The sequence below is a fragment of the Chanodichthys erythropterus genome, chromosome 19, assembly GCF_024489055.1.
Source record: "Chanodichthys erythropterus isolate Z2021 chromosome 19, ASM2448905v1, whole genome shotgun sequence".
In the NCBI taxonomy this organism is placed as follows: Eukaryota; Metazoa; Chordata; class Actinopteri; order Cypriniformes; family Xenocyprididae; genus Chanodichthys; species Chanodichthys erythropterus.
This window is the reverse complement of record NC_090239.1, coordinates 4532157-4555661: the sequence shown is the minus strand read 5'-3', so window position 1 is coordinate 4555661 and position 23505 is coordinate 4532157. Positions and strand designations below refer to the sequence as shown.

Sequence of the window (23505 nt, the reverse complement as noted above, 5' to 3'; positions counted from 1 at the left end):
TTCTCCCTCTCTGTCTCACGGGACTCAGGCAGACGAGGGGAGAGGCCTCAACCTTCTTAATTGCTCTCCTAATTAAAGGCGGTTGCTAAGGAAAACACACCTACTATCAAGCGACTACAGCAGAGAGACAAACAATACGTCAGCATACCAAACACTTGAACGCTCAGGGCACAAACGTTCAATTACGCTACTTCTGTACTGCTTTTCACCGATGTTAATGCAAGAAGCCGAGAAATAGAAAACAAATATTTTTGCTGGGGTTTTTTTTGTCTCACATGAGCCGGGATTTGATGCGATTTCTCTTGCATCATTAAATATTACTGGTGCTTTGGTTGATATGGTAATTACAGACTGATTAAGACAAAGAAAATACTAATGTTATGTTTTTAAATGAGCAAAGATTATGTTCTGTTTTAATGTTTAGCCCAGAGATTTGAGCACTGAAGTAGAGTGATCAAAACCAGCTCAGTCTAACAAAGCAGCAAAATCTGAATTTTACCCATCCAAGGACTTGCTTTATATATAGAGAGAGACAGTACAGTGTTAATTAAAACCAAGCCTGGATGAAATCAGTGCATTTTCTGCACTGAATTTAGAGGAATATGCATGGTAAAATGTATTTAACTTACTAGCAATGCGTATTGGTAGCTGAAAGTACATTCAGATTAGCCAAAACATTTAATATGAATGTGTTCATTAAATAGTTTGCATGCGCTGTCAGTACCTATGTGATAAAAATTATATAAGCCATCATACACAATCTTCAGAATTACAAAAAAAACATAAATGCGACATAAGAAAATTTAAAAATGTGGCCCAAAGTCATTCATAAAAATATCAAAATCGGTATTTCTTTTTAAATGAGCACAATAACATCAGCAATAATATTAACAATAAAATTAGTGGTGAATTAAGCAGACTAAAACTAAAAAGTTCTGAAAATGCTACTCAGTAAACAGAGAAAGCATGAATATTCTCTAAAAGATAAACTAGCCATGTTTCCTCTAAAGTTTCACTACCATGTTTGGTGGATGAGCGAGAAGAGGCGATGTGAATGACTAAAAGAATGTGAGCTAAAAATGACAAAAGGGAAAAGGGAAAGGCAGGAAAACGGAGGGAGAAAGTGAAAGAAGCTCTGCAAATAATAGTGTTATGGGAAATGTGCCTACCATTCTCCAGATAAGGAGTGGCCGTACCTTCTGAGGGGTCTAGGCGGCGGGCTCTTCTGCCGTGTTTTGAGTTGTTGTGGACGAACATGTTGTCCGAAACGGCCAACACATGACCGTCCACATTAACCGTTGTCGATACAACGACCTGTGAAAAAAACGTAAAGATTGTTTGAAGGCATGTTCATTCTCTACGTTGGGCCCTGTGTGAAGAAGTCAATAGAAATGTATTGCTTTTTTTTTTTTTTTTTTTGAAAAATACTGTCTTGGTATGAATAGGCCTTCAAAATTAAATGAATTATTTGCCATCCAAATAATATTGAATATATTAAATATTATAAACTATAACATTGTTCCAAATAATAAAATAATAACATTGTTATATTCCATGCTTAAACTTAGTATTTTGTGAAAAGCCTTCAACAATCAATCAATCAATCAATCAATCAATCAACCAACCGACCAGATAGATAGATAGATAGATAGATAGATAGATAGATAGATAGATAGATAGATAGATAGATAGATAGATAGATAGATGATAGATAGATAGATAGATAGATAGATAGATAGATAGATAGATAGATAGATAGATAGATAGATAGATGATAGATAGATAGATAGATAGATAGATAGATAGATAGATAGATAGATAGATAGATAGATAGATAGATAGATAGATAGATAGATAGATAGATAGATAGATAGATAGATAGATAGATAGATAGATAGATAGATAGTTTAAGTTCGGTATGATAAAGTTTGTAGAAATCCATTATTTCACATTTCTTGCCAAAAATATGAACTCAATTATAAACAGACTCTACTTAAACTTAGAATCGACTTCATTCAACAAAATGAATCATTTGGCATCCAAAAAATATCAGGCCTGTTTTTGACCAGAGGCCTTTTTGAGCACTTAAAGGCCAGAGAAACAAGGAGGACACTTCTGAGGGTTTCTGCGGGGTCTTTATCAGAAACCGCTGCTCTTTTTTTCAGCTTGTTCTTTGTTGTGGGTCTTATTTGCGAGAAAATGAACACAAAAAGCCTTTTTGGCCTGTGGTGTCGACTCAACATGAGAGCAGGTCTCAGTACAGTTAGCGGATGAACCCGGCGTGCCTCTGATCAGTAGGGTCCTTTGGACACGGACTCACACGCGCCACACACACCATGTTCACGGCTTTGTTTGTTTGACTTCTCTCCTCCATACCAGTGAGGCTTTATTTTGAATGCTGACAACCGTGCGACCACTCCACACCTTCGAAACAATAACTGCAAACACATTTGCCTCGCTAAGCGCTGGAGCTTGAACCTGTGCCCATTGTTTATTTTCCAAGCCAAGCAGGAGGGAGCGAAACAAGGGAAAAGTTGCTCGTTTTTGCAGTCTTACTGGGTTTGGTGGAACAACTCCCTGTGGGCTTAACATTATTAAAACAATAAGTTATATCGCTACGATCCGAAAAAAGAGTCTGTTTTCACACCTTAAGCAACTAAAGATGACTTGCGCGGTTCAATATGCTTCGTGTAAGCTGGAACGCTGTCTGACTGTTAATGACCCAGCCTGAATCCGCACAAGCTACCGTTAGCTGTGGATCAATTCTGCTTAGAAAGTTACAAAATAAACACGTTCACTTAAAATATTCATAATAACGCACTTCCACGTTTCCAAATGGGTCTTGAAATTTCTCGACCCATTATAAAACGTTTTGTCCTTCTCCAAAAATGGAGTACATTAATTCTGGGTGTCAAAAGCGAAATCATATTCGCTTAATGAAGGTTAAAAATGTTTAACATTGTCTTACTCTAGTCCTCGGTTGCAATAGGTCTCGTATTTCTTTCTCCAAATGAACCGCCGTGCAGGAATCGACTCTATATAAAGCGCATTTAATTTCTCATTCGAAGAATATAATTAACCTTTGTAAGAAGGAGAGCTTCTTTTTTCCTATTTAAAGGAGACACTTGGGCGGTTACAAGAGTGCGCGTGTTAGATAAAGGACGAGAGGCTTGTCGCGGAACAACTAGCCAAGCCCTTGTCAATCAAAGAGAGGCCTCCATTTTGAAGCACTCTGGCTTTTTTTTTCTTTTTTTTTTTTAACAAAAAGCTACAATTAGTGTTTAATCTGCCACTTAAGGTGAACAGAAAGAAGTGGAGAGTCTCTCATCTGCTCCATCATCCATTAGCAGCCACTCAAATGGCCCACAGATCGCTAGCTCACCCTATTACATTGATCTATAGATTTATTGATTAGCTGTTTTATCTTATTAGTCACAGCTTGAGTAAGGGCCGTGATGGAGAAGGGTGTCAGACCCTCAAAAGAAAAAAAAAGAGAATTTGAGAAGAGCCCCTCTGGTAGCAGATGAGGGGGTTTTCTTTGTTTTTGTTGATCTGTTTACTAAAGAGGGCTGTCCATACAGTTGCATTGAGAGTATAAAGGGCGTTTAGCATCTGAATGAGGAAAGGGGTTGGAGGGGTGGGCTGCGGTGTTGTGGGGGGTCTGAGGTGGAAGTGGAGCAGTTACAATCTGGAATATTCCCTCTGTCACGTTCACAGTCAAGAGTCACAATGAGGATGACTCTTGATGCCTGTTCACAAGAAATAAGATGCCTCACAATATTCACAAATATATATATATATATATATATATGTATATATATATTTTTTTTTGCAATGCAAAATTGATCTTCTCTCTTAGAGAAAATGTTTGGATACTGAAATGAATTATTAAGCATAAATCAATTAATAAAATTGCCCATAAAAAATAAAATAAATTAAAAAATTAAAAATTAATAATAAATAAAATAATAATTATAAATGTGTGATAAAAATATTTAATAAAAATACTTTTGGAATTAATAAATATCAATGGATACTGTTTGCATTGTTTTTAATTTTACAACAAATAAAACAAATCTGAATAAAAAAATTAAATTAAATTAATAAATATATTTTTAGAAATTGAATAATGAATAAAATAATAATATACATTTAAAATAAATACAATGAATATAATTAAACAATAAAAAATAATATATATATTATTATATTCATTATATTATATTAATATATATATATTTTTATATATATATATATATATATTTTTTTTTTTTTACAATTAAAAAAAAAAAAGAGAGAGAGAGAGAGAGAGAATCTAATACATTAAAAATGAAATGAACCAAAAACTGATGGATTAATATCTGTAAGATACTTCAAATTAGTTTCGGATTCCTTTTTTTCACATTAAAATATAATTCTAGATGTCTGTCCTGCCAAAAAAAAAATCATCTAGAGGCCTATTCACACCATGTATGTATATATATGCCTATTCAAACAATGTATATGTATGTATGTATGTATGTGTCTATATATATATATATATATATATATATATATATATATATATATATATATATATATATATATATATATATATATATATATATATATATATATATGGTTTGAATAAGCCTCTAGATGATATCCTACTCTCTTAGCTGAGTGCAAGACAGTGAAAATAGAGAAATAAGAGAGGAAAAGGCAGGAAAAAAAGAAGGAAAATGGAATGGCAAATGGGGGAAGACAGGGACCCCAAAAGCATGACCTTGCCATGAGATCATGGAGAAAGGAACATGAGTGAAATTTATTCTGGAGGTGGCATTTAGCTTAGCAGAACAGAGTTTAAGGGTTAGCGCTGGAGGAGAGGTGTCTTGCTAATGGACTCCACTCACAGACTGACAGGCATCACGGTTTTGGGTCACAGGCTGCTTTTGGTTGGAATTGTCTGTTGATTATGAGTTTTTTTAAGGAATGCTGTCATAAGCTCTCCCCACAGGGCTGTTTAAATTATTTAGAATATAAACACCAGAATGTGAATTGTAGAAGGGAATGTTTTGGTTGTGAAGGGTGATGTTTCCTTAAAGGAAAATTTGAGATATGAGAGATATCATTTCTTATATGAGATATAAGAAATGAACAGATTCCACTGGCAAGAGAAGAGAGAATGATGAATGAACAGAAACGAGTGCTCTTTGAGGATAGAGCAGCATTAGTATGGCTCCACACACACACACACACACACACACACACACACACACACCTCCACCAGGTGCTGAGGCAGAGGAAGTGTAAATAGGTTGAAAACCCAGACATGCTGTTACAGCGAGAGAAAGAGTGGTCCAGTGACTTTATTGTGGGGAGGCACATCCACAGTGACGGATGTTTCTTTTACTCGCCGTGCAGACAGAAAGGACACTTCCTCTCACGCCGGCTCTGACCTTCTGCTCTGGACGCATGGATCAATATCAGTGAAGACACTTGACGTTCCAAAGCATGAAAAATGAAAGTTGTGCAAGCGGCTGCACCACTGCTGCTTGCTCGACAATACATCTATATAACCACAAGTATATAAACACACATCCTCGCAGCACTGGGTTAAGCGGAGCTGTCACACACACAGACACACACACACAAGTAATGAAGTCCAAGGCTGCGGCCTTTCTATGTACTGTATCTAATAATATCTGTGATTGGATGGTACCACCTAGATATAAATGAATGAAAGTGGTGCATGTATATACATTTGTGGAGTGTATATATATATATATATATATATATATAGATAGATAGATAGAAAAGAATAAATAGAATGACAGATCCTGAGGGTTTATTTTTGTGTGTGTTTGGAATGTGCTTGAGCAGAATTGCAGAATCGAAGCATCTCTGGAGGAGACGGCTCTGGCCTTCGACCAGGTCAAGGCAGCCCGTTTAAATATATCCACAAAGTAATACACCATACAGCTACCCCAGCGAGTGGCCTGTTTTTCACATTAGAATGTGTTTGAGGGGAAAAAAAGAAAACATTACCTGGAATCTGCGCATGTCTCGTGGGTTTCCTGCATTCTTCAGGCAGTTCTGATTACACTTGAGGAAGAATTTCAAAAAGAACCTGCAAGAGAAGACAAAGAGAGGGAAAACTCCACGTTAGACAATCAATCCAGCAGAAAACCTGCACAGAACAAATCGATAGCACAAAATACAACCGTAGACTTCATAGCAGAGTGAGTCCAGGACGTCCAAACACAACACGACTGGCACAAAAGCGCGATCAAACCGACAGCTGGATTCACCTTGTTTCTAGATAATTCCCCTCAGAGTAATGATCATTAGTGTTTTGTTCCTCACCCTCCCACGACCTCCCTGTCTCTCTGTTTATCTGTTTTTCAGTCTGTCCGTGTGGCTGACGCATCCAAATCCCACAGTTCCCCACAGAACCCATCTGCCCGTCACTGACAGGAAGTCAGTTAATATTCCGCCCCCCTCTTTCCTCCCCTGCTCTACCCTGTAATTAAGGCTTAACGTGCTCAATGGGGAGGTAAACCAGCACACCTGAGCCCTGCTCATCACAGACGAGGACCGGCGAACGGGGTAGGAGACCTAACGAGGTGAGAGCGGCCCGCAAACTTACAGTCCTGTTAGAAAATTAGACACACCCCGTCACCGGGACAACGCAACCCAGTAATTATTGCACAAATTACTAACTGCATAATCTGTTCGGCAAATGTCATGTGTGAGCGAGAGTCAAAGAAGGTCCCATCGGACGGGCCCTCGCACACCACACCTCAAGAACTAAAACCTGGTGTTTTTAAGAGGTAAAGAGACCCTTCAAGAGTCCTTCAAGAGAGGTGTTGAGAAGGAAGACGGATAAGAGGGGCTTAAGGGAAGAGGAAGTTGAAGACTTGTACAGCTGGTGCCACACTTCTCGTATCACAGGAAGTGATTCGTTTAAGAGGAAAACCACTTGTAGAGGAAAAATTAATGGAGGAATTGCGATGGATGGATGGATGGATGGATGGATGGATGGATGGATGGATGGATGGATGGATGGATGGATGGATGGATGGATGGATGGATGGATGGATGGATGGATGGATGGATGGATGGATGGAATGATATAATAATGGATGGATGATAGATAGAACAATATAACGATGGATGGATGGATGGATGGATGGATGGATGGATGGATGGATGGATGGATGGATGGATGGATGGATGGATGGATGGATATAATGAATGGATAGATGCATGGATGGATGATATAACAGTGGATGGATGGATGGATGGATGGATGGATGGATGGATGGATGGATGGATGGATGAATATAATGATAGATAGATAGATAGATAGATAGATAGATAGATAGATAGATAGATAGATAGATAGATAGATAGATAGATAGATAGATAGATAGATAGATGGATGATAGAACAATATAATGATGGATGGATGGATGGATGGATGGATGGATGGATGGATGGATGGATATAATGATGGATGATGGATAGATGGATATAACAATGGATGGATGATAGAACAATATAATGATGAATGGATGATGGATGGATGGATGGATGGATGGATGGATGGATGGATGGATAGATATAATAATGAATGGATAGATGCATGGATGATAGATAGATAGATAGATAGATAGATAGATAGATAGATAGATAGATAGATAGATAGATAGATAGATAGATAGATAGATAGATAGATAGATAGATAGATAGATAGATAGATAGATAGATAGATAGATAGATAGATAGATAGATAGATAGATGGATTTTGTCTGACCTATTGGAATGTACTAACTTATCGTAAAAATAGGGACTGTGGTTTCTCCAGAAATATCCAGCAAGTGGGAAATTTGTCTTTGTATATGGATGTCCATGTCCACCAATATTTACCTCAGCCCTCCAACCCTTGAGAGGCCGGACATACATCTTAAAGGTCCCTCGTTCTCTGGCTTTCGTGCATGCTACGATGTCATGCATTGCAGATTGTGTTCAGTGTTGAGTTAACACATGTATTTCACTAGGTAAACAGTGTGTGTATGCAGGATGAAGTCTCTCATTCGGACTCTCCGATGGGACCACGAGCCAAGCAATATATCACTGTGTGAAATGACATCTGCAACCCTGAACACCCTCCACTTCCAATTCTCATTTATATACAGTCACCCTTTCCTCCCGACAGAGAGGGAATGTTTAGGATTGAGACAGATTGAGGAAAAGTAGGAGAAAGGCGAGGCAAGGGCCCCGAAGGTGGCCTTGGTACTTTCAGAAAATTTTTAGTGACTGGCGTCAATAAAAAGTGAATTTCAGCATCGCTGGGGTGAACATAAAGAAAGATGGCAGTCATAACGGCCAGAAGAGGCCAAAAATGCGTCTGCTGTCATTAGAGCATTAGCTTTAATTGTGTACAGTGTGTGTATGGTAGTTGTTGGACAGGCCATTATCAGAATGAGTATTACGAGCTGTAATTCGCGGCCCCTGTCTTTATTTCCCTATAGAGCTGTAATGTTTCACAGCAGGTATCGGAGTAAATCAAGCCTGAAATATAGCCTTTATTTACCTCTCTCTCTCGCTCTCTCTCACTTGTTTTTTCCTACTCTATAGCCTCAAACAAATGGCTTCGCACACATGTACACAGGTGGACACACTTGTGCTAACTCAAAGATTATTGCAAAGCACCCATTCAGAGGTTTGAAAGTGAGATGGACTGCATCAATTTCAATAGATACAGCAAAAACATGAAAACTATAAAACCTGGAAGGCGTTTCAAGGACCCTTATAATGTTGGAGCTGTAGTAAAAAAAAATAGTATTATATATATCATTGTTTACTATTATTGTTATGCACAAATCTAACAAAATTTTATGACAAGCCTTATTATCTAACACAATTTTGCCTTTTGCTCAAGTAATTCATTATTGTGGGGATGTTTTTGATTTGTTCTGTAAAAAAAAGTTTAAAATACTAAGATAATAAAAATATGCTCTATACGTGTTCAGCTGTGGTGCTAATATAAGCCATGCAGGTTTGAGTCCAGCACAAGATCTCCAACAATTTCCTGTTATTCTATTGTAATATTATTGTCAAAGAAAATCATTTAATGAATTATAAATGAAATGGCAGGATATTATCACCAACAGGCTAAAAACACACAGTCTCTCATTAAGACCCCGCTCAGTAGCTGTGCATGTTCGCTCGGGGTCTGTTTACCTCCAAGTTTGATTAAGTGAATTTCCACAGCTTTCTGAACACAATGATATTCAGCTGCTGTCCACAACAGCAGCGTAATTTCATCTGAATTAGAGCCGTTTCACTTCTGCGTGGGGATTGAGTAAATTAGTCCTTTGTGAAAAGGCAAGCAATTACGGCCACACGGTTCTCTCTCCCTTTTGCTCTCTCTAAATGGCTCCAGAACTTTGCGGTGATGTTCGCGACTGTCGGAAATAAAGAAGGCAGTTAAATAGTCATTTAATGGAATATCAAGGAGAACGCAGCATTAGATGCTGGCAACGGAGAGCAAGGAAGGGAAGAAAAAAATTAACTGCAATTATGTTTGATTAAAGCTATCCTTCTCAATAATCAGCATTTGTGACAGGACACAGGACTCTGGTGGCCTATGGATGCCATGGAGATGTTGAGCAATATTAAGGCCAATAAAGGGATATTAGCATAGCTAATTATGGAAGAGCTGTAGCAGCGAAAGGGGGCCTCTGTGTATTGTAACGCGCAAAATAATTGGCCGAGGCAGTTATCAATTACACAAGACACGAATTTGGTTTGTCAGAGAGAAAAAAAGCAAAGCAGACGTGTTTAATTTCACATCAGAGACCTTCTTCCCTCGCTTTTGTTCTTCACCGGAGGCGTTCGACTTCTAGCTTCCACTGCAACTTGTCGACAAATCTGTGATAAAATGATCTGGCCGGCCGGCGCGGAGTAATTAATACAACCTGTCCTTCACCGCTCTTTCTGACCAGAGGGGCCGAATCCTTATGATGGTGGCGCATGAGAGAGAGAGAGAGAAGACGGGGGGCTTGTCGTTTGAAAGGACTTTGGCTTCACAGGCTGAGGTAATTGAGAGGAAAAAAGGGGTACGTTTCAAGCACATCAGCTCAATAACAGCCCTTAGCTCTTATCTTAACCCAAACCATCATTGGATCGTTTTCCTGCCCTCATTCAAAGGAGAAGCCCCCCTCCCGGTCTCTCCTTCACACTAATCCCACTTCATTCAGCACAAAAGACGCAAAAACAAATAAATGCAGGGGGCGATGCTTCTGTCCCATAACCCCCCGTCATAATTGCCGGTAAGGTTACTCTTTCCGAGCCGCCGTCATCTTGATCTCTCACATTCAGTGTGTTTTTTGCAGCGATAAAAGCAGTGGCAGGTTAACTGCGACTTTTTTATCAATTTAAAAATCAGAGGAAAATATTACAGCTCTTTCATAGCTCCGATGTTAAGTATCAATTTTGTCTCCGAAGTGTCTCCTAAAATTAATTGCTAATATTGCTAGTTGCTAGTAAATTTCAGCAAGCAACATTGAACTAAACATGGAATTTTGAAGTAGAAAAACGATGCTTTATTTTTGTAAAACACTAATAATCTTTGTTTTATTTACAACTTTGAAAGTGTTTAAAAAATATTTGTATGGCATAACTCTGATCATTTGGTAAACAGAGAATTTAATAAGAAAAAGCTGACATTTTGGAATTTTTTGACTTTTGATTGCAGACTTTGCAGTCTTTTCAGTGGAGAAACATTTGAGAAATCTCAGTTTGCTCTTCATTTAACCTCATTGCGGTCTAGGAGAAACGTCTGAGATACAAAAGAGATCTAAATTCTTTCGCATGGGACAAAAGTGAAATCTAGCAAGCCTTAATATCATCAAACAAACACAATACAATCATTTATGAGGTTTCCTAAGTGTCAATATTTGGCAGCTCCATAAATGATTGTATTGTGTTTGTTCTGTTGTCTAATGTTGTTGTATTAAGACAAAAGAGGGGGGAAAACCTGCAACTGCTTTTCTTCCTGTCGTCCCAAGACAGATGAGGGGATGTAAAGAGAGGTAAAGAAATACAATGGCAGATGGGAGTGTGTGTGTGTGTGTGTGTGTGTGTGAGCGGTCAGTGTGGACACTAATTGCTGCTCAGGCGTTAATGGTTAGGGCACAGCTGTGTGACTCTGCTGAGTATTGATCACCAAGCAACTTTAGCTGATCAGACCCCAGCCAGCCAGACAATACAGAACACAGACACACACACACACACACACTTACACGAGTACATTCTGCTGATTTCAGGTCCAGAAGCTGAGACGGTACACAGGTCAATACAGATCACATTTCCAAAATGCACAAGCTCCCTGTGTCAGCTCTGGCTTTTGATTGGCTGACAGGTCTGACTGCATCTGATTGGTTCTTGGGTGCACTTGCATCTCATTTGACAGAGAGATGCTTTTCAAAACCCATAATACCAAGTATTGAACTTTGGTGAGTAACTCGTCTACACCATTTGTTCTGAGCTATTTCTTTTCTAAGCAATCAGACGTAAACATTACACTCGTCAGACAATAAAACGGGCATAAAAATACTACAGACTTACACTTGAGGAGGAACCTGAGGAGCCCAAAATATCATAGAGACTTGAAGACCACAGACAAGCACTATTGAAACAGATTCAATGAATGTAAAAATATAACTTGATGCGAGCACCAATAACTGCAGTTCCTTAACAGTCTGACCACGAAGGAAGTGACCCGAACATGTGAAATTGTCGAAGAAATACATAATTTTGTATGTTTGAACATATCTGAGCATCTGCCTAAACATATTTATGCCAGAAGTGTTTTAGACATGTGTTCCTGTCGTGTGTGTGTGTGTGTGTGTGTGTTTTCTCCCTCAGGCAGACTGCTGTACCAGACCCAGACTGGTGTGCACATTCTCTCCTCCTTTCTATCTCGCTCTCTCTATTCGTCCTCTCCTCCATAGTTTTTCCTAATGTGTAACATGCCTCTGACATTATTTCCCCAACAGATCACTGCTTCTGTCAATCACAGCATTTTGTCTTAGACTGGGGCCTCATTAAACACACTCTCTCTCTCTCTCTGTCACCCTCCTCCATCCACTCTCCTTTACCATTCCCTCTCTTTTCCCCCCTTCTTTCACTTTTTTTGGTTTAGGTGTGCTGAAGGATCTTGTGGAGGTTCCCTGTTGCAAATCAGGCCTCTTTTCCATGACTGGGCGTTATGTGAGATAAAATGCACATCAAATAGGTTAGTCACATCAAAAAAAAAAAAAAAAAAAAAAAGAAAAAAGTAGACTGCATTTATTTATTTATTTAGCTACAGATGTTTTTTTTTTTTATTATTTAATAATTCAATATGATTAATATAATTGTTTTTATAGTAAATACAAATATTTAAAAATGAAATTGAAAAATATCACATATGAAATGATTGTTATATGAATTTTAATTAAATAAAGTATAAAAATCGACATTATTAAAAAAAGTCCCTGGAGCTGTTTTTTTAGATATAGCTATTTTTTTTTAATTAATGATCAATTCTAATTATGAATAATAAAATTTAATATTTAAAAATCACATATGAAATTATTGATATATGAACTGTATTTATTAAATATAAAAAATATAAAACTAGATTTTTCACATTATAAAAAAAACAAAATGTCCCTGCAGCTGTTTTTAGCTATAGCTATAGCTATTTTTTTAATTAATGATAAATTATAATATTATATATATATATATATATATATATATATATATATATATATATATATATATATATATATATATATATATATATATATATATATATATTTTTTTTTTTCTTTTTTCTTTTTTATTATTAGTATTATTAATGAAATTAAATATTTAAAAATCACATATGTGAAATGATTTCTATGAATTTTGTTCATTAAATATTAAAATATTTAAACTACAAGCTGCTTGTGATTAAGGCAGTGAATCTTAAAACAAACATACTGGATAAAACATGTTCTAAAACTCATAAGACACATAAATAAAAAAAATAAAAAATGCCAGTGGGTACTGTAGTATAGTCAATTACGTCATTGCTCTGCTCTTGAATATGTAGGAAATGTAGGCCGGTTCTGAAACAAATCCCCCGGCCTGAGAACCAGCACCATTTCTGTGGAAAAGGGGTAGTAGGCTATGCATGTTTTACCTCTCTTGCTCTTTCCATCTCCACGCTCAGCTCTTTGATGTTGGGAATGCAGGCTCAAGTTTCCCCGCGAGGAGGTGGGGGGAGGTGGAAAAGGATGGGGGGGGGGTCAATCCTGCTTCTGATTGGCTAACAGACTGACCACACATGGCCAAGGATGCTGTTGTCTTTACCTGACCTAATCCTCACTCGCTGATGGATATGTGATCACTATTTTGTTTGTTTCTTTGTTTGTTGTGTCTCTATTCTACTCCAGACGTCTCCTTGTGTGTTCATTACCCTTTCTCGACTCTCTCTCTCTCTCCTTCCCCATCTAAAATTCATACATTCCCACATTCTTTCAAGACAGCCCTAATTAGGAACTGTCATCTTTGCCGATTTTAATTATTAATTAAAAACAGGAAGGAGAGAGTGAAAAAAGCACATTTCAAATCAGGCCATGAAGGAACACACACATACGCACACACACACACGTACACGGCTTGCCTGATGTCTGAAGGCTGTGGTCTCAGTGATGCTGATTAAAAACGTATTAAAACATTATAAATGATTAATGTGGATCCAGTTCTGAGTGGCAGTTATTGGTTTTAACACAGGTAATGCAGCCTAATGACACGGGCACATGTGGACCCTTCGTCCATGTCATTATTCCTGCATGTCAACAACCACACACAGAGAGAGAGAGGACAAGCCGTTACATCAGAGCGTTTTCAAGTCATCCATCAGCTCGCCGTAGCTCAATCAGAGACGCTGAGAGAGCAGAGGTGCTGTTACGGGCCCCCAGACAGGCGGCGGGTGATCGGCGCTAATAGATTTCCATAATGGACATGAGCGGAGGATGTGCAGGTCACTTTGCAGAAGCTTAGCTTTTTAGAGCCTGAAATACTGACGAGAGCGGGTTTGTCACCAAAATAACACCAATCTGAAAAGTTTGGAGGACTTCAAGGATAATAGCAACATCAGAAATTAATATCTCAAATGTTTCTACTAGACTGCAATAAGACTGAATAGAGAGCAAATTTCCTGCTTAAAAGACCCCCAAAAGCTCTTATTCCTCTCCTCTACAGTTTTGAATCTCAGACTCATAATGTGCTCATATTTACTAAATTACCAACCTAGAAGGATGTTTCATTGATCATTGATTGCTCTTTCATTGCTCAGGGAACTTAGTAGAGTATCATTTAAGTATCAGCTTGATTATTCTATAGGAGAAATAAAATTAGACACAAGTTGATTGGGAAATCTAAGCACAGTTTGAGTCATTGTTGAGATATCTTCTTAAACTCTACATGTGAGATTATCGGGGCCTTTTTCTCACTCAGACTCAAAATGTGCTCATATTTACTTAAGGGATTAGTTCACTTCAGAATTCAAATTTCCTGATCATTTACTCACCCCCATGTCATCCAAGATGTTTATGTCTTTCTTTCTTCAGTTGAAACGAAATTAAGGTTTTTGAGGAAAACATTCCAGGATTTTTCTCCATATAGTGGACTTCAATGGGGACCAATTGGGTTGAAGGTCCAAACTGCAGTTTCAGTGCAGCTTCAAAGATTCCAGACAAAGAATAAGGGTCTTATCTAGCGAAACGATCGGGCATTTTCTAAAAACATTAAAAATTATATACTTTTTAACCACAAAAGCTCTGTGATTCGCCACGCATTACATAATCACGTTGGGAAAGGTGATGCGTTATGTAGGCGGCAGTACCGAGCAAGTGTTTACAAAGCGAATGTCAAACGGCCTTTTTTAAAAAAAAAGCTAAAACATTGATGTCGGAAGATTTTGTTGGAGGAGAAAATGAGAGTTTTTCACCCTGCTGCTGTACCACATTATGCGTGACCTTTTCAACGTGATTACGCAATGCGTGGTGCATCGCAGAGCTAGTGCAAGATGAGCATTTGTGGTTACAAAGTAAAATATAAATATATAAATATATATATATATATATAAATATATATATATATATATATATATATAATATATATATATATATATATATATATATAATATATATATATATATATATATATATTTTTTTTTTTTTTTATTTTTTTTTTAGAAAATGACCAATTGTTTTGCTAGATAAAAGCCTTATTCCTCATCTGTAGAGCCCTTTGAAGCTGCACTGAAACTGCAATTTGGACCTTCAACCCATTGGTCCCCATCGAAGTCCAATATATGGAGAAAAATCCTGGAATGTTTTCCTCAAAAACCTTAATTTCTTTTCGACTGAAGAAAGAAAGACATGGACATCTTGGATGACATGGGGGTGCATACATTATAAGGAAATTTAAATTCTGAAGTGAACTAATGCTTTAATTACCAAGCTAGAGGAAAGTTGCATTGTTCACTGGTTGCTTTATCATTGCTCTGGCAACTTAATTGAGTTTCAATGACGCATCAACTTTGTTTTTGCTAAAACTTTTGGGAGAAATAAAACACACAATTTGATAAGCAAATCTAAGCACAGTTTGAGACATTGTTGAGATCTCTACATATGTGAGATTAATGGGGTCTTTTTCCTCAGCTGTCCAGTAGTTTAATGAGCTGTAAAAGAGCAACTTCTGAGCAATGAAATCCTCAAAAGAGAAGAGCGAATGGAGGGGATGTTGTGAGCATTGTGCATCATTTTATTCCTGATGCATAATATATGTTTCTAAAGTGATCAAGAGTGTGAGGTATTATAGTTTACCATGCATGAAAAAGACAATGACAGACAGGGAAGAATGCAAAGGGTAAAGGTGCATTACTGCTACCCAATGCACTGTATGCCAAGAGCCAGGGGTCAGTCATTAAGAGAGAGCAGGGCAAACGCAAGAGCTAAAACAACAGAGCGGGTGAAATGAAATGACAAATGAAGAGAAGCTGGATTAGGTGCCGTGCCGTCCAGAAATGACGTGAGTGCCATATTTGTGAAACAATAATGCGGCTGGCAGCATGGATCCTTGTTCCTGATTCATCTACGGCCGTATGGCGTAGCTTTGTCAGTCTGCGCGTGGTATAAATTATTCAGTCTGAGAGATGGCAATTACAGAACCCTGCACAACCAAAATGAATATTTTATAAGGACTAAAACTGCACCGGAATGAATCATAGACACACACGTACACACACACACACACACACTGGGAGTGTGTTTGTACATGGCAGGACCAGAGGCCCTTGGTGCTTTCATATTGTTGACTGAAATCCAGAGAATTCTAATAAGCAAATATATTAGAGGTTTACATTGTCACCGTTTTGCCGGCCGTGCCTGTGGACAGATCCCAGGAAAAGGGATTCCGACTGGGAAACTCGTAAATCCGCAATCTGAAATGTCGTTCTTTCAGTTTAAAATACATGATGATTCAAGCAGCATTTAAAATCAACGAAGAACGTCATTCACAACCTATTTTAACAGATATTCAACGACCTGATTGGATTGTGAAAATTGCAGATTTATGATGTCAGCCCAAAATGAAAGTTCACATTTTGATAGAAATAACTTGCACTTATGAACCATGCAAAATAAGAGTGGAAATGTGCATTAAGAAAACAAATACAGTTGATTTTCATGCAGATCTATTTTAATATCTGCACTGTTTATAAAAACATTGTTTATTAATGCAGAGAAACTCTGTCTTGTTTTGACCCCTGTGAATGTTCTCTTCGACTCTTGCCAACAAGAAAGAGAGCAAGTGAGCGAGAAAGATGGAAAAGAGGTAAAAAAAAAATAAAGACAGAGAGAAAGAGAGAGAAACACACTGAAAGGCTAATGGAGGCGGATTATACTGCCAGCCTACCCGAAGCATCGTCTGATAAAGGTTTTGTCTGTTGAGTTTCCTGCAAAGTCCAGCTTTATAATGCTGAAACAAAAAATAACATTGTTCTTTAGGCTTGCAGGAGCAAAGCAACCTGCTTGAATGGGTATTGTGTGAACAGAGGCAGTGATACCTAAAGCCTTTGTACAGCAGAGGCAGGTCAGGCCTATGACATCAGCGCGACACAAGCAGGCCTCTGTGCGGCCCGCTCCAGCAGGAGCTCAGCATGGTGGGAAAATACGTCAGGAGAAAGCTTTTTTTTTATCTGAGCACTCTCTCACAAACACACACACACACATTCATGACGATGGGACACACACAGAGGACAACACATGGGGTTTTTTTTTTTTTTTTTTTTTTTTTTTTTTAAATCACACTCAAAATAGCATTTTAATGCTCAGATATTGCTCTTTAATAGCTAAGGAGACTGAGTATCAGCTTTGTCTCTCCAGAAATTCCATAAGAAATAAATAATTGTGGAATGAAACGCTTCAGTTCATTCTGAAATTTTTTGAGTGCAAACCTAAGCACAATTTGAGGCATTGCTGAGATGTCTTCTGAAATTCATTTGTTTCTCGGGATAAATAAAATATGCATTTCCTTTCAATTTGATCTGATTAATGTCTAGGAGAAACAATCAATATATATATATATATATATATATATATATATATATATTAATATATTTTCTTTCCTATGTGACAGAAATTCACATTGTATTGTTCTTTCATCGCTCAGGAGACTTAAATGAAACATATCTGAGAACTCCATGAAATATAAGTTTTGTCTCACCTTGAGACTTCCATGAGAATTAAACAAAATCGAAAAAAGTTTGAGTTCAAACTTTCAGAGTGCAAATCTGAGCATGGTTTGAGACTTGTTGCTTGAGTTTTTCTCAGGATAAATATCTTCTGCATTTCAAAACAATTGATCTATTAAAGAGATTTTGGTTTTTCTCCTAGGTAACCCAAATGCAATTTCATTGCTCATTAGGTTGCTCGTTCATTGCTCATTGAACTTAATGGAGCTCTCAGTTATGGATCATTTTAACATCAGATGTGTCTCCTAATAAAATACAAAACACTCTTCTGAAGCTCAGAGAAAAGTCTTCATTTAATCTCACTGCCATCTAGGAGAAATAATCAGGACATTAAAGAGATATCACTTGTGCATTTTTCTTTTCTATGTGACCCACCACCTTCAAATAAAGTGCTCTTTAAGCAGCAACAGATGAAGTACTAGTTCTGCAGCAAAGCGGCGAGATGACAGAATCCAACTCGTATGCATTAAAAGTGAACGGGAGGGAGAGGGAATGACAAAGTGCTCGCAGCACAGCGGGATAAATGGTCTGAAGTGGAGTGAAATATAGACAGGAAAGGAAGCGGAGAAGGAGACATGCATTCCAAAGCTGCTGTCCCTCTGATGGCTGTTACCCAGATAACTGACACCACTGCTTTTGCCTGTCTGCGCGGGACACATGGGCTTTCAAACAGGGTTATAGGCAAATAATAAGGATGCTCTCGCTTACAGGACTGACATGCAAGCATCCTTTACAACAGAAAAAAAACAAGAAGGGTGGGGGGAAAAACGCTTCTCTCCATGGAGAAAACAGTGAGTTGTCAGGTTGATTTTGTAGAGCAGTAGTTGAGGCAAGAGCCGACAGCGTTGGCCTCTGTCTTTCCTGTCGCAGGTACACAAATGTGTCAGCATACATGGAGATGCGGCTCTTCAGGGGCCGCCACACGCACGCTGGGGTTTGGGGGCGATGAGCTGGAGGGTTATTAAAGGATCTCATTGCTCTTTCAGCTGTATTAGAATGACAAGCCACAGGGAGAGGTGGTTTCTAAACCACCGCGTGCCACTAGGGGGCTTTCAGCTCAACAGGACAGGAAACACAAACAGATCACATCATTTTTGAATGATAAAAGGAAATATGATTCCAAACTGGGCGGTACAATGGTAAAAATGTGTCAAGCGATTTATATGCCATTTATATTATTTACTATAGTGTACTTTGCATGCGGTCATGCTGTCAAAGTGACTTTGATATATACGAGTAGTCTTCTGTTTTTAGGTTTTATTTTTGATGCAATATAATTTGTTTGTTATGAATAATTTTAGGTTTTGGTGTGCATGCATCAAACTTTAAACAAAGAGAATTATTAAATGAAGTACATTTCATTTGTAAAATATTCAAGTCCAGTGATTATCAAAAATAAAGATCACTACATGGTTAAATAGAATGCATATATTTATGTGAAATGTATCTGTTTGTGTTTTTGTGCTTGTTTATATGATTTATGACACAAATTTGTATAATGACATTGTTATTACAACGTAAATGTGGTTTATGAGGACATTTCCTGAGTTCTCGTAATTAAAATGGCTTAAATCATACTAAACCATCTTTTATTAAAAATGTAAAAATGCATAAAGTTTTCTGTGATGGGTAGGTTTAGGGGCAGGGTTTGTGTAGAGGGATAAAATATACAGTTTGTACATTATAAAAACCATTACGCCTATACACTGTATATAAAATATTGTTGGTTTAACTTAAAAAAAAAGTAAGTTACCTGGTTGCCTTGAAATTAAAAAAAAATTAGTTAATACAATGAAAGAGATTGGTTTAATAAATAGAAACTCGAAATATTATGTTATCTGAACCATGTTAATTATCTAAGTTGATTTGACAAAAGAAAAGTTGTGATGATAAATCATGAAAATGATTTTTTACAGTATATGGAATGTCCTCATAATGATAGGTGCACCAACATATGTGAGTGTGTGGTAAATAGTACTATATTATAATAACTATAATATATTCTGCTATTCTCACTATTCCAGACTCTTACATATGAAACTACTGTTGTTCATGAGATCAAAATGTTCTGATGAACCCTGATGGGTGGCATAATAACAGTTATTATAAACACTCCACGTACATGTTGAGGTCAAAGGGCATGGTTGATTTAAACCTTGCCTTTCTCTTCTCATTTTAAGATCTATTTGCAGACATTACACCCTGCTGGCCTGATTATCTGAAGTCAATCAGAAACCCTAATCACACAGAACGACTCCTCACATCTATCAGAGGAGCCGGCGAAGAAGAAAAAAAAGCTAAATCTTGTTACCTATGTACAATAGCGACGCTCAGGCCTGGGAAGGCCGGGCCCTCCCTAGAGGAAACGGCCCCATTAATTGCTGCTGTAAGTGTGGATCCAGCACAGGGTGGGATTCAATACAGAGCCGTTTATCCTGGAACCCGCTGTCACGGCGCCGGGTCACGATCCCAAACCGTCCCGTCGAAATCACCAAGGAGAAGCGATAATGAAAATTTCTTCATGTATAAAATTCTTAATCAAAATGCTGTCGGTGTCATCTACCGGCAGCACTCGCGACTTAAATTAATATACAACAGAACCTTTGGCAAAATTAACATGCCCTCTTTTGACATGCGGTTCCCAACCCCAGCCTAGATGAAGGGATGAAAGGAAGAAAGACACAAGGAAAAGTGTCAAAATCACCACTGAGAGAAACAAACGAAATATAAATAAAAAACTCTAACAAGCTTGCAATTGGGGCTTCACAATTGAATATCTTTTCACTTATTAACTTTAAAACAACAAGAAAAAAATCCAATTATTGGGCGATTTTTCGCTGTGTTTATGGTGTGGATTTGTTGATGTAATGCTTCCTGTATCTGTCCCAGGCGGATATTAGTGAACTCGCCCTCCGAGAAACAACAGTTTCAGCAAAACACCACAGAGTAATGCAGATATTCACACTTTTAATGACCTCAGGGAGCACATCTAGCGTACGGTGGTGTGCTACGAACCAAAGCGCAGACCCGTAGACTATCTGACTTCCCTCCACTGCTGACACGGCTGCATCACGCAAATAAAACCCACGTTTGATAAACAAGAGCTCTGCTATGAAATGCAATAATGCTACAAGGCCACAGTAGCGACGCCTGGGGGACTGTCGAAGTCTCTCCTCAACTTTTCATTTAACAATTGGACCGTTCCAAGTGAGCGCGTCTATCTGAATGCGCTCGCATGTACTTAGCACACACCGGCTTGGGCGGTTATCTGGAAATGTGTTCAAATTGGCCACTTTCTTCACCGAACGTCACAGCGTTCATTGATTTCACAAAGCTTCAACGTCGGCCCCAACAGACCCAACATCAGCTTTTCTTGTGAGCTCAGGAGAACTCTCAATTTACCCCAAGACAGGTCTCAGACTACAACGACGGGTCCCATCTGCATGCTCACAGATTAAACATTCAATTTGTTCCCCGATAGGCCACGAGTCCCACCACTTACCATACAAATGAAAAAAAAAGAAAAAAAAACATGTCAGACTTGCGTCTCTGCCTCCGTCCCAGCATCACAATACCCTTCTATTGCAGCAATATTTACTTCAGGGGAATTGCGACACGTGGCGTATTTATCTTCATGAAAAATGAGCATCTGAAATTGAAATCACCTTTTGAATGGGGCGCGGATACAGCCCGCCGCTAATATGCTTCATGAACTATAAAATTTAGTCACACGGTACGGCTGTATTACTGCCGAGGGTTTAGCGCACGCTCGCGCGCACACACACATCAGGCAAATTTTCTCGTGTTAAGCTGCCGCGAGCTCCGGCAGTTGATTCAGTGTGATAGTCATTACGCTTACATGACGGTACAAGTCAGCCCTGTCAGATTTATGCCCCTCTCCTCCGTTTCTGCTTTAATCTCACCCTCAATAAGCTATTTGCACTTGCTGCCTCACGCAGGCAAATTGAAATAGGGTGCAAATTTGCGGGTCTTAAATCTGAACAAGTACAGACACATATTTTTCACCTGCCTCCCCTCATTTTCTCACAAGTAAACACAATACGTGTCTTCTGTCATGCATTTATGCCTTGGAAAAGATTTGTCTTTCTTCTTCTCGTTCTCGCTCACTCACTTTCTCTCCACCTTCGCTGCGAGAAAATAATACGCTGCTAAACAGCTGTCGGCTAAATCCATGAATGCTTGCGTAACTCGACAGAAAACAACATTTCCTCTTTAAAAATAAATAAATAAATATCATAAATCTCGCTGATTGGAATTTGCATGGCAATTATGCTTTCTAAAACACTTAGTGCAATGTAGCGTGAATCCCCTCTTAAAGAAATTAGGGTGATGATGGTGCCGCTTTCGGAAGTGAAATACAAAACAGGTGTTATGAATGAGAGCGCAGGTATATTTCCCCAAATGCTAGGTGACATTTAGCGGACGGGAATGTTTACGTGAGAACTGGTCTACAGTGGGGTCTAAAAGTCATCCAGGCCCTGTCTTAGCTTTAAGATCTAAGGTGGACCGAGTGATTCTCAGGGCGGGCTGAACGAAAGTCACAAAAAAGTGTGTTTTTTTCAGCAGGAAAAAAATGCATGCTGTTAAAATTTCACTCAAATTGCAACTGTAATTTTCATGATTTATCACAACATTTTTTCACTGGTCAAATCAACTTAAATAATTTGAGTGGTTTAGAGAACATAATATTTTGAGTTTCTGTTGATTAAACCAATCGCCTTCATTATATTAACTCAAATTTTTAAGTTCAAACAACCAGGTAACTTACTTTTTTAAGTTAAACCAACAATTTACAGTGTATAATGAAACAGGGTAAAAATGCACAATAAAAATGGCATCAAAATGCTGTAAATAAAATGCAAAATGGAAGCATTTTCACTAGTACACTCAGACTTTTGCATCCCACTGTAGATCTAGACTGCACTTGAGCGAGTGGATATAGATGTAGAGGCGCTAGACTGGCTGATGTGGTGATGGTACAGATATATGGGGCCCAGACTTTGGCCTTTGACAGCGGTAAAGCAGGAAGTCGGCGCAGGGTGAGTCTGATGTGTGACCTTCGGCCCCTGCAGCTGTTCCGCGGAGTGATTTATCTTAATACGCATCCGTCTCTCAGTCAAGTACACCCTGACCCAGGGCTGCTCGGTGCCACCACAAAACACTTATTTCATAAGACTGACAGAGGCAGAGAAAAAGAGAGAGAGAGTAAGAGATGATAACCCTGGTCTATTTATCACTGCCCAGACAAGAAGGTCTGATATGAACAGATCTGAACATAAGTGTGTGTGCGCAGTGAGGTTGTGCACCATCCCGAAAATTTTTTAGAATGGGTTAAAATTCCAATTCAACAGCTGAATTTGAACTGAATATCAATTGAGGGAGCGATTTGAATGCAAGGAAGTAGAATTAAAATTAATTCAAATTCTAATTAAGCATTATAGAACAATTTCATTATAGAACAACTATAAAACAAATTATTAAACAACTTGTTTAAAAAAGGAACTTTAAGGTTGCATATATATATATGCACACACTCCAAAAAAATGTTGGGTTTATTGTGTGAACAAAATTTGGGTCAAATATGGACAAACCCATCCGTAGGGCTAAACATTTAATTTACAATTTAACCTAATGGCTGAGTTAAA

At 38.1% G+C, this 23505-nt stretch overlaps 1 protein-coding gene across 9 annotated transcripts in view; it reads right to left on the bottom strand.

Moving 5' to 3' along the window:
* The window catches only part of ebf3a (EBF transcription factor 3a), a 105540-nt gene that overhangs the window by 35564 nt on the left and 46471 nt on the right, over positions 1-23505 (bottom strand). For 7 of the 9 annotated variants that reach the window (XM_067368766.1, XM_067368770.1, XM_067368763.1 and 4 more), the window contains exons 7-8: positions 6028-6109; positions 1170-1314 (exon numbers count right to left, since the gene is read on the bottom strand). In XM_067368766.1, coding sequence (XP_067224867.1) covers positions 1170-1314; positions 6028-6109 — 227 coding nt within the window. The remainder of the gene's footprint in view (positions 1-1169; positions 1315-6027; positions 6110-23505) is intronic. The other 2 variants (XM_067368765.1, XM_067368769.1) reach the window with 1 other exon arrangement.